This window comes from Myxocyprinus asiaticus, chromosome 8 (assembly GCF_019703515.2).
Source record: "Myxocyprinus asiaticus isolate MX2 ecotype Aquarium Trade chromosome 8, UBuf_Myxa_2, whole genome shotgun sequence".
In the NCBI taxonomy this organism is placed as follows: Eukaryota; Metazoa; Chordata; class Actinopteri; order Cypriniformes; family Catostomidae; genus Myxocyprinus; species Myxocyprinus asiaticus.
In genome coordinates this window covers 35,234,554-35,258,300 of record NC_059351.1, presented here as the reverse complement: position 1 = coordinate 35,258,300, position 23,747 = coordinate 35,234,554, and the positions used below count along the sequence as shown (strand labels likewise).

Below are 23,747 nucleotides of genomic sequence, written 5' to 3'. Positions count from 1 at the left end.
AAACTCACCCGGCTGATGCACTCTGGCGTGGGGACGCTCGTCCCTATACTGCAGAAGAAAAAAAAATTATCTGAGAATGTTGAATATAATATTAAAAATACAAATATTTTAAAATATCTAAAAATCCTTTAAAAAAAGATGCATTCACCTGAGAAGCAGCATATACAATATTTAGACTTGCTTTTACAGAATAGATCTTGAATATACAGTGGCATGCAAAAGTTTGGGCACCCCTGGTCAAAATTTCTGTTGCTGTGAATAGTTAAGTGAGTAGAAGATGAACTGATCTCCAAAAGGCATAAAGTTAAAGATGAAACATTATTTTCAACATTTTATGCAATATTAGTGTATTACTTTTATTTTGTACAATTTTAGAGTGAAAAAAAGGGAAAGGAGCACCATGCAAATGTTTGGGCACCCCAAGAGGTTTGAGCTCTCAGATAACTTATACCAAGGTCTCAGACCTTATTTAGCTTGTTAGGGCTATGGCTTGTTCACAATCATCGTTTGGAAAGGCCAGGTGATGCAAATTTCAAAACTTTATACACACTCTGACTCCTCAAATCTTGTCCCAAAAAACAGCAGCCATGGGCTCCTCTAAGCAGCTGCCTAGCACTCTGCAATTAAAATAATTGATGCCCACAAAGCAGGAGAAGGCTATAAGAAGATAGCAAAGCGTTTTCATGTAGCCGTTTCCTCAGTTCGTAATGTAATTAAGAAATAGCAGTTAACAGGAACGGTGGAGTTCAAGTTGAGGTCTGGAAGACCAAGAAAACTTTCAGAGAGAACTCCTCGTAGGATTGCTAGAAAGGCAAATCAAAACCCCTGTTTGACTGCAAAAGACCTTAAGGACGATTTAGCAGACTGTGGAGTCGTGGTGCACTGTTCTACTGTGCAGCGACACCTGCACAAATATGACCTTCGTGGAAGAGTCATGAGAACTAAACCTTTCCTGCATCCTCATCACAAATTTCAGCATCAGAAGTTTGCAAATGAACATCTAAACAAGCCTGATGCATTTTGGAAACAAGTCCTGTGGACTGATGAAGTTAAAATATAACTTTTTGGCCGCAATGAGCAAAGGTATGTTTGGAGAAAAAAGGGTGCAGAATTTCATGAAAAGAACACCTCTCCAGCTGTTAAGCACGGGGGTGGATCGATCATACTTTGGGCTTGTGTTGATGCCAGTGGCACAGAGGAACATTTCACTGGTAGAGGAAAGAATGGATTAAATTAAATACCAGCAAATTCTGGAAGCAAACATCACACCATCTGTAAAAAAGCTGAAGATGAAAAGAAGATTGCTTCTACAACAGGATAATGATCCTAAACACACCTCAAAATCCACAATGCACTACCTCAAGAGGCGCAAGCTGAAGGTTTTGCCATGGCCCTCACAGTCCCCTGACCTAAACATCATCGGAAATCTGTGAATAGACCTCAAAAGAGCAGTGCATGCAAGACGGCCCAAGAATCTCACAGAACTAGAAGCCTTTTGCAAGGAAGAATGGGCGAAAATCCCCCAAACAAAAATTGAAAGACACTTAGCTGGCTACAAAAAGCTTTTACAAGCTGTGATACTTGCCAGGGGGTGTGACTAAGTACTGACCATGCAGGGGGCCCAACTTCTACTTTGTGCCCTTTTCGTTTTATGTTATTTTGAAACTGTAAAAGATGAATATAAAAAAGTAAAATTGCTTAAAATATTAAAGAAATGTGTCATCTTTAACTTTAAGCCTTTTGGAAATCAGGCCATCTTTTGCTCACTTAGCTATTCACAGCAACAGAATTTTGATCAGGGTGCCCAAACTTTTGCATGCCACTGTAAGTATATTTTGTCTTTACTGCACCCGCAGAAGTATAACTAAGTGAAAAAATACTTAATACTTATATATAAAATACACATATTTATGAGACATTCTCTTAAAGCAAGTCTAAATATCTTATATGTTGCTTCTCAAGTAAATGTATCTTGTTTTAAGGATTTTTAGACAATTTTAAATGGAAAACAAGACAAAAACACTTGATAACAATAGGATTTTTTGCAGTGAATTTCTTTACTGAATTAAACTTAAAAAGTATTTTGTCCCTTTAATTCAGTGAATGTCATTTTTTAGGTATTTTTAAAAGATGATTGTGTCCTCTTTATTGTTATTAAGCACGTTTAATACAACCTTTTATGTCGGGCACAAGCTGAATAGTCGGTTAAGAGCTAATGATTAATAGTTGCAATAATCGCGAATAGTCGAATAATCGTTCTAATAATCGTTAGATTAATCGATTATCAAAATAATTGTTAGTTGCAGCCCTATTGCCAAGTTGAGCTTGAATGTGTGTAGTATTATTATTACGTGCTTATTTCAGTGCTTAAATGTTAAGTGATCACTACCTGGTTCAATTCACAATTACTTCCTTTTAAAGATTGTATTTTAGGTTGCACAGTTGCACAGATAACATTTGAACGTTTTAAATTGATTTCTGTTTATCTCCATGAAACTTGGCCATAAAATGTACTGTATTTTGTCTTTTGTACCACATAAACTTTGGATTCTGCTGCATGCTGTGTGTATGATGAAATTGTATCAATTATCAAGGAGGACTTCTGAATCCATAAGCATTTCTAGTTAACAGTTTGCTTACAGAGGTGTCTCCTAATGTTTATATATGTAAAAATCTGAAGATGGAAGTGCATATCTGCTGCCTTGTGCCAACAAGCCAACAAAAAGAACACTAGAAAAAGTTGTTGTTTGATCTCAATGCAGTGGTAGTCTTCCGTAGTTAAATTGCTGACATGCATAAAATGGACAAGAATTGAAAGTACTTGTAGCTAGTTACAATCCTGCTCACCCCACACCTTTTTATTCTTTACCATATTACCTTTGTTATTGCCTGTCTATTTACAGAGCATTCATACAAGCATTGCAGGGAGAAGGGTGACTTGAATTGCTTCGAATGTTAATGTATCCTGAAATCGATCCCATTCTGCTGAATTACTGACAAGTGCCATTCCCCATCAAGCATTTTAGCATCAGTTCAAATGTGTTCACCTTTTCCTCTGGCTCTACCACTGAGACACAGGTTCTGGACCCATGGAAACCAGGAAGTAATTGCATTCACATAAACAATGTTGAGCATGATTCTGAGGTTCCATTTTCACGCTAAAATTACGTTTCCACTGATGGTTGGGTTTAGGGTTGGGGTTTGGATTAGGGGGTAGGGTTAATAAAATATGTATTCCTGTTGACTGTATTGCATCATTTACAACTAAAATTCAACTCACTTTTGGCGCCACTCTGTGGACATTTCACCCGGAAACTGGAGCTATTCCGTTCAACAACACTTCCTCCTTCGGCCTCTGGGGGCAGTGATTTGAATTTCGGTAAGCACGTACCGATTTCAGCAGCAGAACTTTCAACCTAATGTTGCCCAGTTCACATGTGCGATCAGTCTGCGATCATGTGAGGTTATACTTTGCTAGGTGAAGAAAACGGCACTGCAATTTTGAATCTAATTTAGAGTCTAACAGCAACTTAAAGAGCAGAGGCAGGCGAGCAATGCAGCTCATTATTTACTGTAGACCAATGGAATATCCACTGACTAAAGCTATAGACGCAACGTAACTGGTGTTTTTCTCTCATACACAAAACACAAACACAGCCTCACAGTATGCTGGTCATATGGGCAAGCTGTTTCACAACAATGAACACTGACCTAATTCCTTAATCAGCAGTCACCTTGTCAACCCATTGCTTTGTCTTTTTTACACCGTGGCAAGGAACGCTCAGTGCAGAATGAGAGAATGGACAGGCAAAAAATAGACTTGCCGTACATTTAATACAGCCAGACTTCTCCACATCATGCACAGTGAGTGCTTTGGTACTGCCGGGCCGATTAGCTCACCAGGGCCTGCCAATCGACTCCCTCGCAAGAGACCCCTGCTAACCAGCTAACAAATTGAATGTGTGTTTAGACGGACAAGAGAGAATTAGATCAGCTCTCTTGACTGTGTCAGAAAGATGCAATGAAGTTGCTATCCACACCAGGCCTTGAGAGGGATCGTGCCTCGGAGACCCAGAGACTTGTTAAGACTCAAGGATGTTGTCAGAATGCTAACCAGACAATTACCGCGGACTGCTGATTAAAATGAGTGCATGCACATTATTAAAGGTGGGATGAGGGTGTCAGTGCTAAGGCTAGCATATAATGAAATTATTGTTAGAGCAAATGTTAGAGCCTTAGAATTCAGAAGACATTTTTAGTTTGCATGCCTTGTAGGATTGCTCAGTATCTACCAGGGGCAGAAAATAATTTATGGGGTGGCAAGGGGGTGGCATAAATACTATGAGGGGTGGCAACACCAAAGTAAGCGCCCATACATAGTTCTTCTGGATTAACATTTCAGCTTCATTGTAACAAGTACTAGTCCATTTATTTAAGTCACTGTCAAATTAATAATGCCTATATTTGCGATACATTTGCATTTCCATAGATTGGCCACAAAGTAATCATTTTGCTACTGTTTTGATAACATTAAAATGATTTTAATACATTTTTTCATTCTTACAAAAAATGTAAAATAAATAACAAAACATCAATCTCGAGAGCATCAAGACATTATCTATTAAACACATCAGCAGATTCTAAATGTTCCTTAGTTTGACCAGAGCTAGTTTTTCACACTTTTTACTCTAATATTTTTTTTTTTTTTTAACTAATTTATTTATATAGTCACATACATTGAAGTCTTGTCTACAAAAAAAGCAATTCAACATTTTCACCATTATTGCATGGGGAAAAAAGATAAAGTTCACTGAACACCTTATGCATGCCAAATTGTTTTGATTTGTTAAAATCTTTGATGTACCCATGGATGGAGAGTGGATTTCCAGACCATTCTAGAGCTAATAAAGTCCTGTATCGCCAAAGTAACTCCTGTATCACCTTTATAATAATAAGCCATCTGAATGTGAACATAACACAATGTAAGGCCTAAATGAAATACAATGCACGGATAATTGTAATTACAGGTCAACTCTGACACTGTATCTGCATTAAAGGGATAGTTCACCCAAAAATGTTAATTCTCTCATCATTTAGTCACCCTCATTCCATCCCAGAGGTGTATGACTTTCTTTCTTCTGCAGAACACAAATGAAGATTTCTAGAAGAATATCTGAGCTCTGTTGGTCCACTCCATACAATGGAAGTGAATGGTGACGAGAACTCAAAATGTCCAAAATGCACATAAAGTCAGCATGTAAAGGTAATCATACAACTCCAGTGGTTAATGTCTCCAGAAGAGATATGATGTGGGTGAGAAACAGATTAATATCTAAGTGCTGTTTTACTATAAATCTCCTCCTTTGACCAGCCTTAACCAGTAGATGTTGAATGTGAAATTGAAAGTCACTTCCACATTAGAATGTGAAAGTGTAGATTTCTAGTAAAAAAAAAAAAAAAGATTTAAATATTGATCTGTTTCTTACCCACACCTATCATATTGCTTCTGAAGACATGGATTTAACCACTGGAGTCATATGGATTACTTTTATGCTGCCTTTATGTCCCTTTGGACCTTCAGAGTTCTGTCCACCATTCACTTGTGTTGTATGGACCTACAGAGCTGAAATATTCTTTTAAAAATCTTAATTTGTGTTCTGCAGAAGAAAGAAAGTTATACACATCTGGGATTGAATGAGGGTGAGTAAATGATGAGAGAATTTTCATTTTTGGGTGAACTATCCCTTTAATGCAGCATATCTAATAATCATTCAGTGAAAATTTTACCTAAATTTTTCCATGTACTGTATCTGTCCATGTTGTCATTGTTATGATGGTTGAGGAAAAATGAACTGGGTTCCCTTATGACAGTATTGCTCACGTTTCCCATGAAAAATTTGAGTCAGCGTGTACAGTACAGTATGCTGAACGTGTCGGACATGTGTTGGAAGCTTAAAAAGCATGACTGCATTCTGAAAATAAGCCTGTGGACTTGTCAACTATGCCTGTCAGATGCAGAATCACTATGCACGCGCTGCTGTAACCAAACATACACCCGGCCACACCTGTAATCAATCACACCATGGGCCGGCATATTAAAGGACCACTGTAGTCATTTATGCATTCCGTTAGAGTTTAGACATTTTGACAAAAAATAAACACTTACATAACATCAGCATCAACTACTGGGACTGATTACAAATTACACAACTACAATCAGTAATGTAATCTTTAAGATTACACTTTTTAGGTTATCTAATCTAATTAATTTGATCAAATGTAATTAATTATAGCAAGTATTTTAAGTACCAATTTGCACCTTTCATTTTTTTTTTTTTTTTTACTTTAGTAAACAAGAAATTGAACAACTTTTTGCTGTTTATCATTTTCCCAACTGAGAGCTCCATTAAAGGAATATTCCAGGTTCAATACAAGTGAAGCTCAGTCGACAGCATTTGTGGCATAATGTTGATTACCACAAAAATTAATTTCGACTCGTCCCTCCTTTTCTTTAAAAAAAAAAAAACTTACAATGGAAGTGAATGTGGCCAGTTTGTGGAGGGTTTAAAAGGCAGAAATGTGAAGCTTATAATTTAATAAAAGCACTTGCATTAATTCTTCTGTTAAAACTCATGTATTATTTGAGTTGTAAAGTTGTTTATATTGTAATTTTTATGGTCATTTTTAGGGTTTGTTGACATTACATCGTCATGGCAACAAAGTTGTAAAATTGGCTATAACTTTATACAAAAAAGGTTAGTAAGTGATTTTATCACACATAAATCATGTTTATGTCTTGTGGCTATACTTTTGAAAAAGTAACACAGATATTTGCTTTTTTTAAAGAAAACAAGGGGCAAGTCAAAATAAATTTTTGTAGTAATCAATACAATGCCACAAATGCTAACGATTGAGCTTAACTTGTATTGAACCCGGAATATTCCTTTAAGTCTACTTACTCATAAATACTAGTGTAACCAGTGCAATTACTGTAATAATAAACAAACTGCTCCACTATTGGCTTTGTTATGTAATTTTATTATTGACGCCATAGATGACTTTCAAAGGGTGACTTTCCCAGTCCACAAATCATCCTTGTAGTAGTTCACTGTCCACTCACAGGCTTCAAGTCAGGTTTCACTGGGTGATTAAATATGATTTTTGCTTAGTCAGCCAGACTATTTGGAGTGTGTACTTCATTTTCAATGTTTCAATTTCATTTTGGAGGGCACAGGACTCAAAATTCTCTCTTTTTCCATGTTCAACATTCTCTCATTGTCTGCTACTTAATGTGGTTCAGTCTACATTTTGCATTCAATGTCCTTTTTAAGTCTCTAATAGATCAAGAATAAATGAAGTGCTTTAAAATTAGCATAACATTGGGTGTTTTTATGTAGTTCTTCTGTTGTCAGATTTCTGAGGTCCTTCATTCAGATTCCAGTGTAAGGAAGACCATTTTCATGATTTGGAGCAAAATGGTGAGGCATACGTTGTGAGTCAGAGACATATGCCATGCCCTTTGGGTGCCCAGTAACGATGTGGGAATTATGTGGTTTCTGCAGTACTAAAATTGCTGGGCTCAAACAGCCCTGCAGAGAAGGAACAAACTTAGCTCAGACCCAGGGCGTTATTTATGGGCTTTCTGTTATTTTTTTGTGTGAATTTAAATATAGTATGCCTAGAATAATACATGTAAACTGTCTACCTTGTATCTGATTTTCCAGTCATTTTCAGATATCAAATGCCTTAAGTTGTTTATGGTAATTTCTACAATTAGCCTTCAACTGTCACTGGAAAACATAAAAAAATGATTATTTCTGACCATCAGAATATTTTATGACATTAGTGTGTATTGTCAACTGCACCTGATGCTTCATGGTCCAATTCTGTTTGTTCTTATTTCAGTGCGTCTTTGAGACACACGTCTTCGACAGCCAAAGTGTGTCTGGTGTGTGGAGATGAGGCGTCAGGATGTCACTATGGGGTTGTTACATGTGGAAGCTGCAAAGTTTTCTTCAAAAGAGCAGTAGAAGGTAAGGCGCTCTTTTTTTCCTCTTCTTTTTTTTATAAAATGTTCTTTTGAGAAATGTAGGGGCTTGTTGTCACAATTTTTACAGTGAATATTTCTGAGGGTAGTTTTTTTTTTTTTAAAGTCAACTTCTGTATAGCAACATACCTTGAGGTCTTTCACTGTTCACTTGCCCAGGAAAAAAAAAAAAGATACAGTTCATTGAACACACATGAATCTTTTGTGACAATATGTCCCAATAGCGAGGAACTATATGTGGACAAGTGAACATTTGGGGTTGATGGGAAAGCGTGTCACCGCTATCACAACCACCAAAACAAAATATACACCTGTCTTTACATTTACGTGCATTAAACAGCCTATTATAGGCTTTTCAGCTAAATTGAAAAAAGTAAAACAAGCATGGAGCACAAAACAATTAGTTAAATGACAAAAATGAAATAGGTAGCGTACAAAAATATCAAAACATTGTTTTGCGCACAAATTGTGTAATAAATAAATTTTATACATTTATGTAATTTAAAATACATGTGACAACATGCTCCGAACTGACTTTCATAAAAAAACAAAAAACAGAACACATCTTAAACTTTCAGTAAAGATCTGCACCGTAAAAAAAAATAATTGTTGAGCAAACTTAAAAATAAATAAATAAACACAACATGATGCAGGAAGATTTTTGAGTTCTTTCAACAGCTGTCTTAATAATTGTCCTCAGTAACATTGCTTTGTTTAGTCAATGTGAATTTGTTTGTTCACTAAATGCAAAAATTCTCATTGAAACAACTGCTAATTGCTTGTTAAGCCAACTATCAATTCGCAATACAACAACTTTCATTTTGTCACCATTTCGATATTTTTACATGACGTTAACTTCAATTTTTGCCTTTGAAGAAAGGTATGTCTTGCAAGGCAAGGCAGTAGTTAAAATGTTTTGACATAGACACACAATAGACCTCAAATCTTAACACACAAACCTCAATAATGGTGACAATCAACAGTCTCATTAAGTTAAAAGATGAGCTCCTAACATCACCACACAACAATAGACTAACAGTGGCAACAAAATACAGCAATATCAGCATAAATATAGTCAGCAAGAAATAAGCCTATAACACTAACCGCATAATTTATTCATGTTGCAATGCATGCTGGGAACACACAAATCAGCAACATTAATTAATATGAAATTGTTTGTTCAGACATCTCTGTTAGGCTAGTTGGGACAACATTGGGGAAGTATTGTTGGTCTAAAATGTTTTTATGTAGATGCAAAGTAATTCACATTTTGTAGCAAAATAATAATAATAATAATAATAATAAAATAACATTTGATGGATACAATTAAATTTCTATTTTTACAGTGTGAAATCATAATAAAGTTGACTTTTGCCTTGATGTATGTCATGTGGTCTAATTATGTTTGCTTGTTTACCCAAAAGCTACAATAGTTTTGAACTAGGTGTTTGAAACCTACATATAAATCCTACAAGATGAAACAGACTTGTTTATGCTGGTTAGGGCTGGTCGACCAGCACACCAGCATGTTCTTTCAACAGGTTTAACAAAGTTTTATGTAGGGAACTCATTCTTTGGTATTTGGGCCTGGAAAGAGTCAAAACAATTTCTCGGGCTTTAGTGATTTCAATGATGATGATGAGCAAGACCATGCCATTTGATTAGAGTATATGCATGCATGTACCATAACACTTTAATATTTGATCTAAATAAAAATGAGACAAAAAATAATAGCCATCAGAAAAAGTGAGAGATGAGAAAAAAAGCAAGATCTTTAAAATCTATTCAAAGGAACACCTGTATTTATTTTGATTTGTGCTGATGCTTTTGTAATCTGAATAAAACTCTTATAAGCGGTGTGTTTTTAGGACGTTAAACATAGTTTAAAACATGTGTCGAGAGCTTTGCATTTTGTTGTGCTCGGTTCAGCTGTCTTTGAGCATAAAAATATGTCACCTGTGGAAAGTTGTGCTTTCTGCTATTGTTGGTTTGACAGGCATGTTGCCTGTAGAGCTGGAGTTCCTCCTACTGCCCCCTACTGCCACAGATTCACCAAATACTTTAAGGTGATACACTGTAAAAAACATTGTCCTGGTTTCACTAAAAAAAAAAAGAAAATGTAAAAAAAAAATTGCATCAGCTTTTTGAGTGTTTTGAACTTAAAGTTTTTTTTTTGTTTTTTTTTACATATTAGATTTAACATGTAATGCCAACTCAAATGCATCACTTTACAGGCCATTTTTTGTTTTGTTATAAAGGCAATATATCTTGTAGGGAACTACCATTATCAAGTAATATTTACTTATGTTAGTTACACTTGATTTTCAAATGCATTTCATTTATATTCCAAGTTCCCTTATATAGCCTATGTATTATACAAAGTGCAGTCAACAAGTGTTTTAAAAGAAATGCAAAATGTTTATTCATTTTACAATGTTACAAATTCATTAAACATTTTAACAGCAAAAATACAAAACCACAAAAACACAAATGGGAGTACAAAGAAACAGGTTTGGTATCAAAATATGTACAAGACATGAACAGTATATTTCACCATGAACTTCAGTTAAATTTGGTCTTAATGTTAAACACTAAATAAAGTTTAGAAAATAGTACCTGTGAAGTTTGCAATATTGCAGCAACATCACATACAAATTAAAAAACAAAAAATGACAGTAGCAAAGACAAATGCATTTTGCAAACTTCATATTAAGCGGAATGTGCAAAAATTGAGCTTTTAAGTGGAGTCAGGATTCAAAACTGAGAAGTCTTATCAAATTAAAGAAGAAGAAGAAAAAAAAAAAAAGACAAACACTATCATGTATTTGCAAAAACTACCCAGGGTTTTAGTAAGCATAATTAAACCATGGTATTTGAGGTAAAACCAGAACCACAAAATTAACCATGATTACTAGTCATAGTTACTACAATACTATTTTATTAAAACCATGGTTACTGTAAGGATACTGCAGTATTACTGTAGTAAAATCTAAAACTAGGGATATATATTATTTTGTTACCATTAACATGAAAATTAATCATAAGCTTCAACGTGAAATAAAAAGGATAAGGCTATATTAGCAAATGGATGGGAACTGTTTCTTCTTCTGCTCATCTTAACATGCATAAATGCTGAAAGACACGAGCAGACAAGCGCTTGCACCATCACAAGGCTCGTTCAAACAAGAGGGATCAGTGCCTTGTAGAGGTAATGATAGAAAATCAGAGAAACAGCTTCTGGAGTAAATTCACGCTAAAATAACAACATATCTAAAGTTGACATTTCTTATTATGAGTTTGTGGGTAACTGTTGTTAATAAATAATTAAATAAAATAGTTAACCATGGTTTTACTACAGTAATATTGTAGTATTTTTTTTTTTTTTTTACATTTGTGAGCCTAAACAGAAAATTATTAGACTTCTATTTTGTTTACCATGGTTTCATAGTTTAACCATGGTTAATGTTTGTAAGCGTAAACAAAATAGAAGTCTAATAATTTTCTGTTTAGGCTCAAAAATGTAAAAACAATTTAAAAAAATAAAATAAAAAATTTAATGAGTTGAATTATGGCTAAAAATAATATTTTTTATGACCTATTTTATCCCAAGAAAAAGAAAAAAAAAAATCAGTTTAATAGAAGTAGCGGTATTGTATCAGAATCGACGATGTTGGACTTTAAATTATTGATATCGGATCAAAAAGAAAATAAGTGGTATCGCCTATCCCTTCTGAACTGCCCACTGCATATCTGGCATGCATGCATTTACAATCCGCCTACGGCAAGCCCCGAGGGAAAAACACACACTGTGCAGAATCACTTAGCGTTACACAATACACTAAGTATTTTACAGTAATAAGTGCAGATTCATATGTTAAAACTTTAAAATTACTTTAAAATTGCACTTATCTCACGGCATAGTCTACTGTAGAGACGTGTTTCCTGCTGTTTAAACCAAATTGCATCGTTCAAATTCAACAGTCAAGTCTTTTAAGTAAATGTAACAAGTACTATATCGAAAATCCACACGCCTATAAAGCCTTGCAGAGAATACTCAAGTCTCAAGATAATACATACAACATTTAACCATAAAGATTATGTGTTTGCAACTAATGATATTAAGTTGGTTATTTAAAATATCAAAGTAAATTAAAAAAACATAGATTCATTTGTTGAAAATATTCTCTTTTTTTTTTTGCTACAATAACAACCCCACTGATTAATGTTTCCCAGTGTACATCAAGCTTTAATTTCTCTGATGCTTGGAACATTCCTTATTACGGAATGTACGTGCGGTTCAGGGGCATGATTAATTGCATTTTTTTTTAAATTTTTTTTACCCATTTGTCAAATAATTAATCACACTAAGTTAATGCATTAAATCTACAGCCCTAGAAATAATAATTGATTTCATTCCAGTAGACTATATCTAACACTGGGCTTTATGTTAACATATAAGACTGATTATTAAACTAATTTAGTAATTTATTAGTTAGTGGTAGTAATGTATAGAGGCATTACTTGTTTTAAATATAGTATGTGTGTGTGTGTGTGTGTGTGTGTGTGTGTGTGTGTGTGTGTGTGTGTGTGTGTGTTTAAATCAAACATTCCATTAGAGCCCTGAATAAGGTCATACCTCAAGGGCATTGAGAAGTGCAGCCCGCTCTCCCGACACCACAGCAGAGGTAGTGCTGTATAAGAGTGTGCGATTACCTTACCTGACCTCAGCCTAGTTACCATCAGAGAGAGTGGGAGGAGGAGAGACAGAGAGAGGAGCATGAGAGGAAAGCAGGGAGGAGATTGTGAAGAGGGAGGGTAGGAATGGAAAATAGGATAAAACAACAGACAGAGTGAGAGAATAGAGAGAGGGAGAGAGGATCTGGAAATGAGGAAGAGAAAGGGAGACAGTGAGACAAAAACACTATTCGGATGGGATTAGTTTTCTAAAAAAAAAAAAAATGTACAGTTATTAACATGGGATGTCTGTCATTTCATATACTGATTCAGACTGTATTATGATCTCTGTAATAGAACCTTTTAAAATTGTCGTGTTTGGAATGTGGAAGTAAACTATAGCAGGGTAAACTTCTAGAGCGATGAATCGGAGACCACAGCAAATATTATTTTTGTGTTCCTATTTGATCCAACAGCAAAAGAAAAAATCCATTATTGCACAACTTTCCAAAAGAGGGAAAATAATAATAATAATTAAAAAAAAACAAAGGTGGGTGTATTACAGGAGTTAGTTAGAGGAGAGAAAGATGCCAAATTTACTGTCTCTCCCCCAGCAATTGTATTTGAAGCAACATTACTAGTTGCAATGTTTTAAATTAATGCCAGGGATACAGTATATAATACAAAGGATAATGTTATACATTTACATTAAATAATTAAACAAAAAATAACATATACATTATTTATTTATTTATTTATTTTGCTAGATTTACGCTGCTAATTTAAAGGGTAGTTCATTCAAAGATGAAAATTCTCTCATAATTTACTCAGCCTCATGCTATCCCAGATGTGTTTGACTTTCTTCCTTCTGCAGAACACAAACAAAGATTTTTTGAAAAATATCTCAGCTCTGTTGGTGCTTACAATGTAGGTGTGGGTGAGAAACAGATACAAATTTAAGTCCATTTTTTTACTTTAAATATTCACTTTCACTTTTACATATGAAAGTCACATGTGGTGCCTGTTTAGTTTCACTTTTACATCTGAAGGTGAAAGTTAAAGTGGAGAATTAGTGGATAAAAAAGGACTTAAATATTTTTCTGTCTCTCACCCACACCTTATTATATTGCTTCTGAAGATATGGATTAAACCACTGGAGTCATATGGATTACTTTAGTTTCCTTTATGTGATTTCTGGAGCTACAAATGTCTGATCAACATTCACTTGCATTGTAAGGACCGACAGAGCTGAGATATTTTTCTAAAAATCTTTGTTTGTGTTCTGCAGATGGAAGAAAGTCATACACATCTGGGATGGCATGAGGCTGAGTAAATGATGAGAGAATTTTCATTTAGGGCAGAAATGCATCATCACAGTCTTTTAAAAAGGGGTTTATTATTACTAAGGTGAGAGTGTCTGAAAGTGGCCGTTACAGAAGGTTATGTGCTCTGGATGTTTGCATAACATAAACAAGACTTATTGGTGATTAATTATGCAAAGTATAATTATGATATTATTTATAAATGAAGGGAAGTTATACAGAATGGCACAGATATTCCTAGCTGGAAGGGATTCGATTTCTCAGTGGACACCTCAGTTAGCTTAAAAACAGTAAATACCTTGTGTCTTAGTTAATTTTGTAGAGAAAAAATACAGACACATTCGATTTGGACATCAGGGTTTAAATCAAAAAGCATGTCGAAACATGAATTTACCTAATCTATTCAGAGACATCTAGTCTTGTTCGAACAAGGACAAGCCATCAGACAGATATTGAAAGATGAAGGGGAATTGAGGACACAATTTCTGCATCCCTTTTTTAAGTTTGGAAAGGTCTGGAGATCAGACAGGCTCTATGTGATATGAAAGAAAACTGCACAACACAGGCATTGCTGCAATGAAAATACTACGGTACACAGTTCTGTGCTGTCTGAATAATAACTCATAACAGCTTAAACACTTGTTTCAGTGGTGATTGTTTGAGGTGTCCATATGGTACCAGCTAACACTCAACAGACTCTTACTCAGAGCTCTACAGCTGCTCTGTCTGAGCACTAAAATATTTGTTCCTTCATTATGAGAATCTGTTATCACGCTTGGCACTAGGATAGAGCAGTTTCACTGCACTGGTTTAGCTGTAGGGTTTGTCATAAATTCACATACATCATACACTACATGGACAAGAGTACGTGGACACCCTCTTCTAATTTGGGATTAATGGCTATTTCAACTATATTATCTTCAAACATTTTCAGTAGAATGGGATGCACCAGAAAGACTTTCAACATGGAATTATCATAGGATACCACCAGTAAATGGTTGAAATGGCTGCCTAAAGCCCAGACCTGAACACCACTGAAAATTTGGGATGAATTGGAATGCCAACTGTGAGCCTGGCCCAGTTGCCCAACATCAGTGCCTGACCTTACTAACGCTCTTGTGTGTGGATGGCAGCAAATCCCCGCAGCCATGCTCCAACATAGTTGAAAGCCTTTCCAGAAGAGTGAAGGGTGTTATAGCAACAAAGGGAGGACAAACTCCCTTTTATTTTACTTTTTTGTTTGTACATTTCATGTTCAATAAGCACATATGTGTGTGGTGTTTGGGTGTTGGTTGTTAGGAGTCATTATAAAATCAAGCAAAAAGCAACAAGAATATGTGTTGCAGCGATTTTTTTTTTTTTTTTTTTACGGGTAAAGTGTGTTCTTTGCCACAGTATGAAGCGGAGTGCCTGAAACCCCCTTACCCGAGGTAATATCACTATAACGTACCAACTCTAGTGACTTATTGCTTTAATAAATGGTGGCAACAGCAATATGTTAAAAGACACCAATTTTCAGTAGTCGTTTTACAACTGCTCTGAATGCTGCATGTCCAGTCAGAATTTAAAGTCAGAACTATCTGTTTTGTAAGCTTGCATCCACATTTCAACTTTGCAATACCTTTGAGGTGCTTAATGTTTTAAACGTAGTTTCTTGGCAAACCTACCAAATCAATCAAATATGTGAGAGATGTTTATATATGCATGTTATTGGGGCAGTTTTCTCCCAAACTCCCAAATCACAGGCAGTCTGGAGCTTGACTGTGATTTTCATATGAGCTGTACAGAGATGTCAGACAGCTCAGCAGATGCTTATTATTCAAAAGTCATCAGTGGCTTGGCATATCATCATATTTAATGATACTCAATGTCAGTTCTGCACAACTCATCATTTAAGGGTTTTTATTGAACTTCCAGGACCATAATGAAACCATTGAGCCTCGTTACAGCAGAGTACTGTTGGAAATTGCATATATTTTTAACAAAGCCTCTGTTTTAACAAGTCTGTGTGCCAATCAGTTGTTGTGCTGTACAACAGAAATATGCATCAGCAGAAGGAAGTGAGAAGCTTTAATAATTTTATGGCAAAAAAAGAAAGTTTATTGAAAATAAAATACAACAAATTAAGGAATGCAGCACCTGATCCCTATGTACAAATTAGCAGAATATTTAATGATTTCAATGAGAGAGAGAAAAATATTAAGAGCCCTAAAGACCCTTTTACACAAAATGCAAATATTTGGTGCAATCAAGGTTTTGAATTGAAACAATGGAATCCTGTGGAGCTTTATTTTCCCTTCTGTGAGCAAGTGGTGAAAATTTAAGACCAATACGACGTAAATAATAAGCTTTGGGTCACGTCACATTTGATGGTGCTTTAAACACCAACAGTTGAAGAATGAGATTTAATTCAAAGAATTAAGCCAATTAATGTGTATGAAACTCAGGTATTTTGTAAAGTGATCAGTAAAAAATATCCACAAAACATCACCACTTTTGACCTGTTTGAGACATACAATTTATCCCCACAAATGTTCTTTTGTCTCTATTAGACACATAGGTACGCATACCTATGTAATTTTTTCCATTAACATTCTTTTGCCTCATCTTTTACATTTGCATCTTTGCCTTAAATACCCGTTTATTAAATAAAATCAAGGGAAAAAAAGTGTGTTTTTGAAGACAAATGACTTTAATTATACTCCATACTTTTTCATGTGTGCAGTTGATATGCATAGATACTGAAAGGCGCTGGAAATCAGGGTGCGATTGTTTAGAGACACATACAATCAACTAAACAGGTCATATGTCTTTCTTTCTCCTCACCTCAAATAACCCTGCTGTGTTTGCCAACGGCTCTACTGCTTTCAGTATCTATCATCTCTTCCGGCTTCTGGGTGATACCTTTGTTCTTTGACATCAATGCAAAAGGCAATTGTTCTGAAAGGAGACACCCTTTGTGTTTAAGAAATATCACATTATGGCATCTGTGTTTCCAACATCAATATATTTTGGGATGTGGCCCGTGGCCGTGTATTATTCATATGTTCAAGTTTGTGAAACACTTCTTTTTCCCTGCCAGTTGTTGGCAGATCCTTCATACTGAATCAATTTATCTTTGTAACCACAGGAACTAATTTTGAACTATTCAGTTATATATCTATTATTGGTTTTTAATCTGTATGTTGCCCTCAGTGCATCTGTATGCCTTCATGTACAGAAAAGCCTATGTTCATTTACATGCACAAAAAACATGTGTTTTATTCCACTGGAAATTACAGCCCAGTTTGAAATTGTACACAGATGAAGGAGTAGTTTTTCAGCCTTGGACTAGACACAATCTCTAACAGGAAAGCAGAGGACTGCGAAGTGCAGGAAGTGCATGTGTGGAAATAACAGTTTAATGACAGGAAACAGAAAAAAAAAATAGAAATTGAAATGGTTTGTAATTTAACTGTGCCGTTCACATAATAGTCTCTCTCTTCTAAAGACTGATGCTGGCTATTTTGGGCTAAGTAACATAGGAAACAGGAATAAAGGCCTATTCAGACCAATACGAAAATACAGTGAAATTAAAGGGTCAAAAAAAGTCACTTCCATACAATAGGTGGCGCTGATCATCTTATGCGTCACATAGTACAAGCAATGTACATGAAGTACAGAACTTTCAAAAAGCAATCCAAATAAAACCTATTGAGAGACAATAGCAAACCATTTGGAAGTACAGGGAAAAACAATGGCTGGCCATGTAAGAGCTTTTAGACATGAGATTCATTTAATATTTAACACATTTACTTAATGTAGTAACTGTTTCATTTAATTTTTTTTCAGTGTGATCTGTAGCTGCAGTATGTATTTAAAGTCCCCATGAATTGGCTTGATAAGTGTGTTTCCTGTGTTGACATTTTAAAGAGCCAATAACCTTTAGTTTTATGTCACAGCCATTAACATGATTTGCTATTGCTAGTCGATTACAGATGGTATTAGAAGGAAGAACATTCTCAGTCTAGAGATTATTTAATTGGACATAAGGAGTCAGTAGAGTATGAGTCATCAGTATGTTTGGTCCGTATTCCAGGAAAAGATGCATTTTAAATGTGTATATCTTCCTATAGTTACTTAGTTGAAGAAGCACAGTTGGAGAAGTTACTTAGTTGCCAAATTCCATTTTTGTGGTTGAGGTGGATGATTCACTCACTTTTGTTTCCATGAAGACCAAAAAACACGTTTGTCAAGATTACCCCAAAAAAAAACGGTCACTTTGAGATGAAAGATAATAATAAAAATAATATATATATATATATATATATATATATATATATATATATATATATATATATATAATTAATATTATTATTAAATATATAAAATGGTCATGTAAGGCTATGACTACATTAATATGGATATATTTGAAAAAGTTTTTTAAAAGCTCATGTTCTCATTGACGGTATTGCATAAATATAAAGACAGATTTTTTTCAGAACTTCTCTAAAATCCAAATCAGTTTAATTAAGACAGAATCAGCTACATTTGCACAGCATCATATATACTTGGTGAGTTAAAATAAGTCTTTAAAATGCACCTTCCTCATGTTACATTCGACTGTCACTCAATTTTAAAGGTGACATGCAGGTTTCTCAAGTGGAGCGCATCATGAGTACATCAGAAGTGCAGCACGAGCAGAACACAGCATGAGTGCAGCATGAGTGCATCATACAGACATGTCTGAGCCTGAACCTTAGTGGTTGAAGTCCACTGTCTGGGATTACTTTGGGTATGTGAAAGACCCACGAGGCACCATCAATGTGTTGATGGTTACCCACTCTGTGAAGTTTGTTGCAAAAAAGTGTCGGCTCAGGCAGTAAACACTTTAAACCTTAAGCACCATCTCCGTGAGCACCGTCCCACGGAATTTGCGGAGATTAATGTAAGTGGAACTACAGTAGACAGGATAATAAATGATATCCCTTGTTTCATAAAAACACCAGATTCAATGTAATTTTACATGATATGTAATGATTACGTAGGCTAAAGTTATATTTATGCTTTCTGTCACATTCACAAATGCAGCAAACGGATTTAAGCACTCGTTCAACATTACGACATGCCAACTGTTTGTTAATTTGCCTAAGTGCAGCGCAACAGTGGGCGAACAGTGTATTTGATACTGCTTATAATATGTTTTATTTGTAAAACATACTGTAGTACTAAATAGGGTTTACAAAGTGTATGGCTTTTGGTGTGCAGGAAACTGACATTGACAGTATGCATGCAGGAAGTTGACAGTGAAACTGTGGCAGAAAATAGACAGTATTGGACAAAATGCCAATAAATAAACTACAAATGAATAATATATTGTCAGTAGGTATTGTTTAGAATTAAACTAAATCATAAATGCAACAATTTACTGAATGCATACAAATGCATATCTGAAGTGTTAACCTGGGCAATAATCATTACAAATTATTACAATTCAAGTTCATAAATCAAAATAACAGTAACAAAATATTTGTTTTCATTATAATCATCTGACTACTGTACATGTTGCAATTTATTTATTTTTTGTTATTATTGTTTCACCTGTTTGAGATTTTTCTTTTTCTTTTTTTTTACCTTGTCGGATTAAGAGAGTGTCCTGATGTACAAGAACAAAAATTCAAGGATTAGCGTTGAAGAAATCCAAAATAAAGTTCAAGAATTGGTTATAACTGAAATATTTATCTTTGTGTTTATAAGACATATTTCATAACCAAGTATTAAACTGTTTTAAACTAATATTATCAATGCAACTCAATACTGTGATAACATGGTAAATTTTGTTATGGTTATCATACCGTGAAAATGTCATACCGTTACACCCCTAACAGGAAGTGGTGAGAATGAGTGATGGACGGAATGGGTGAAGGCTCAAGTGGACTAACTAGTTTATGCAGTATTTTTGTTTGATGGTAGAAAACAGCGCTGCATCAAAACAGTCAGCTCCGACGGTAACGGCTTTATACATTTATTTGGTAATCGTTTTTAACATAAAAAAAATAAAGATATTTTGATGTTTAAAAGACAATTTGAGCAGGTGATTCATTATGACAAACACTCAAACCAGCAGTAAACAGAAGTAGGAATGCAGATGGCACCGGTTTGGTCATATGCGTGAAAGGGTTAAATGCCATTGTATTGAAAAGTTGTGCCGGAATATTCACTGAAATTGCCACTTTTGTATTCCACATAAGAAATAAATTCATGTGGGTTTTAAATGGCATAAGGGTGAATACATTATAATAACATTTTGGGGTAAACTTTTCCTTAAAGAACTGGTGAAATAATAGAATGCATTTAGACTTTTGTCTAAATATGAATACCTCAAAGTTAAACTCGATTTGGCTTTTAAAACTGGCTGACCAAGGAAAAGGAAGTTAGAAATTGTAACAGTAAAGGCAGACAAAAACATTAGCATCTGAAATGCAATAAAATGCAGCACACTAAAACATTGGCTAAACTATGAGGTAACACTATGAGTGTGATAAACCATAATGTGCACTTGTTGAGATTCTGTACGCCAGCGCACATAAACACTGCCCAGATATAGATCCACAAACTACAGTGTGCAGCAAAGCAACAATACTCAACTTTCCCCTTCCATCCCTTATGTACACAAACAGTCTCTCTGCTACGTTTGTCCATAAACACACTTTCATGTACACACAGGCTCACTGATACACACACTCACACACAATATGGTGCAGTCTACGTGTACTGACTTCTGTTGGGACAATGATTAACAGGATTTGTGGGTCAGTTGTGTACAGTGTTCAGAGGGGCCGGAGAGTTCGCAGAACAGATTTCAGGTCTGATTTGTGTCTGTTTGGGTGGTGAGGTGGAGGAAGGGGTGCATTGTGCTTCCTGTGTCGCAGTTTACTGCTTTTTAGAGCAAGGAAAATGGGCTTATGTAAGGGGTCATGTGATTTAGCCAGAAATAGTGGCAATGCTACAGCTGCTGTTGCTCCGTCTGCAGAGCCTGTGCTTTTTTGGCAGCTTCTAGATAGACTCGCTACGCATTTTATCCTCAACCAAAAACACTCATTGTGCCTGTCTGCAGCCACGGCGTCCACAAGCCCCTTCATGTAGATAGTGGGTGCTTCTAAAAACTCTAAATGATGCTTCCTCATTTCCTCACTCCTTGTTTCCTTCAGCCCATGACCCGGAAATCGCACAAAGTCCACCATCATATCACACATGAGGAGGCGAGGATTGAGGAGTGTCCAGAGGAGCTAGGAGGGAGGAAGCACAGGTGTATCCTATGTGGAAGTCTTTTGTGGAAACACCTGACGCATGCATAATTTCTCCTCCCCCTTCACATCTGGAACAATCAGCCTGATCTCATGAAAATTATATGACTGTGGCAACATATTTGCAAAATGATTTTATGTAGTTCCTTCCACAGTAATGAGGTGAAATGTCTACTTAGTAGCTCTAGAAGCTAGTTAATGTTGACTTTTTAATCACACTTTAAACCTAAACCTTAATAATGTAATGAAAAGCAAACCTAACATGAAAAACTCAATTGCTGAAGGAACCACATAATTTAGTGGTGCTTCTATGACACTTTTGCCTCACGTGTCGACTTCAGGACTCGTTCCACAGTCCTTCGCATCACAAGTGCAACACTCTATCTGTTGAGCTGCCGTGCAATTTAATTGCACTCAAGCAAACTTGTAAATGTAGTATTTTATGTAATGCACTATTTATGCACTACAGTAAAATGTTTGGATGTCAGAAGATATCATTGTAAGAGGAACAGGACGAAAATGTTGTAGCGCTTCTGTTGTTGTAGCGTTAATTTCACTGGAAAAAAGCCACACACAAAAAAATTTAGCACAAATGTAGGTATAGTGTGATTCTACGAGGCCAGGTTTGGCAAAACAGTTTTAATTCACATTTGTGGTTTAAATCATAAATGCCACCTACTCCTAGAGTGCGTCATGCTTTTTTAAGATATAATAGGAATACATTTATAAAATTAAACAAGTTTCATCAACCTAACAGCACTATCTCTTAAAGAGTTAGTTTACCCAAAAATGAAAATTCTCTCATGATTTACTCACCCTCATGCCATCCCAGATGTGCATGACTTTCTTTGTTCTGCTGAACACAAACAAAGATTTTTAGAATAAGATTTCAGCTCTGTAGGTCCATACAATACAAGTGAATGGGTGCCAAAATTTTGAAGCTCCAAAATCCACGTATGGGCAACATAAAAAATACTCCAGATGACTCTGGTGGTTAAATCCATAACTTCAGAAGTGATATGATAGGTGTGAGTAAGAAAAAAATCAATATTTAAGTCCTTTTTTGACTATAAATTCTCCTCCCTTCTCAGTCAATCTCATTCAAATAAAATCCCTTATTGTCACTCAACCATATCCACAAGTGCAACAGTGGGTGAAAGTCTTGGGTACAGTTCCAAGCAACATAGCAGTATGACAATTACTATAAACATCTGATTTACATATAACACAGTTTACACATATTGTTACACAACACAATATACAATATACACCTAATAATATACAATATACAGTATACATGTAATCAGTGGAAATAAATATGAAGTGTTGTGTTGACATTCAGCTGTCGATTGATAGTCAGTTGCCAGTGTGTTATTAAGAGAAGTATAAAATGTGAGTCCAGTCTGAGGCTAATAAAGTGCAGTGCTGATTTATGTTGATCGTGAGAGATCAAGAGTTCAAAAGTCTGATTGTCTTTGAAAAGTCTTTGTGCATATCATACCCTACTGGGCAGGGAGGAGATTTTATGATACAAAATTACTTAAATATTGATGTTTCTCACCCACTCTCATGTCATGTCTGAACACATGGATTTAACCACTGAAGTCATATGGATTACTTTTATGCTCCCTTTATGTGGATTTTGGAGCTTCAAAATGTTGGCACCCATTCACTTGCATTGTATGGACCTACAGAGCTGAAATATTCTTCTAAAAATTGAATTTGTGTTCTGCAGAAGAAAGAAAATCAGACACATCTGGGATGCCAGGAGGGTGAGTAAATCATGAGAGAATTTTCATTTTTGGTTAAACTATCCCTTTAAGCACACTGATGTAATGCAGCATATTAACAACGGTGCTTTTACTAGGACTGTTCAATTCCAGAAATTTGGGAATCGACTCTGATTCCGATTCCTGGTTTTGGAATCTATGGAATCGATTCCAAGAGTCCATTCCAGACTTATTTTTTCGATTATTTTTCGATTCCGTAAAAGTTATATCTCATAATGAACAGCTCACTACAAAGTGTTCTTTGCACTATTTCTAATAGCATGAATGGCATTTAGGCCTACTATTAATAGCTCCATTCTAAGATTAAATCAGGGCCTATATGCACATACCAAAGTGCAATGCTTCAATCCCATGAGATAAATTTGAGGGAAGTTTGAGTTGATGCACCTGTATTTCGAAGAACTACTGCATATAATCTTGAAAGCACTATTGCTACATTGAAATTGTCTGTTATCACTCATGAGTTTTTGTTTAGAAAGAGTTTGATATTAGAATGTGCAGTAATTGTCCACTACCGTTTGTACACTGAATAAAATGTCCAAACAATACACACTTCAGTTTTATTAATATACATCTTATAATGTGTATTTACTTTTTTAAATATTTGATTTCATAAAATAATTGTAAT

The 23,747-nt window shown here is 35.3% G+C and overlaps 1 protein-coding gene across 2 annotated transcripts in view; it reads left to right on the top strand.

Annotated features, from left to right (window-relative positions):
• The window catches only part of LOC127445462 (mineralocorticoid receptor-like), a 153,454-nt gene that overhangs the window by 81,653 nt on the left and 48,054 nt on the right, over positions 1–23,747 (top strand). For both annotated transcript variants that reach the window (XM_051705554.1, XM_051705557.1), the window contains exon 3: positions 7,906–8,033. In XM_051705554.1, the coding sequence (XP_051561514.1) occupies positions 7,906–8,033 (128 nt within the window). The remainder of the gene's footprint in view (positions 1–7,905; positions 8,034–23,747) is intronic.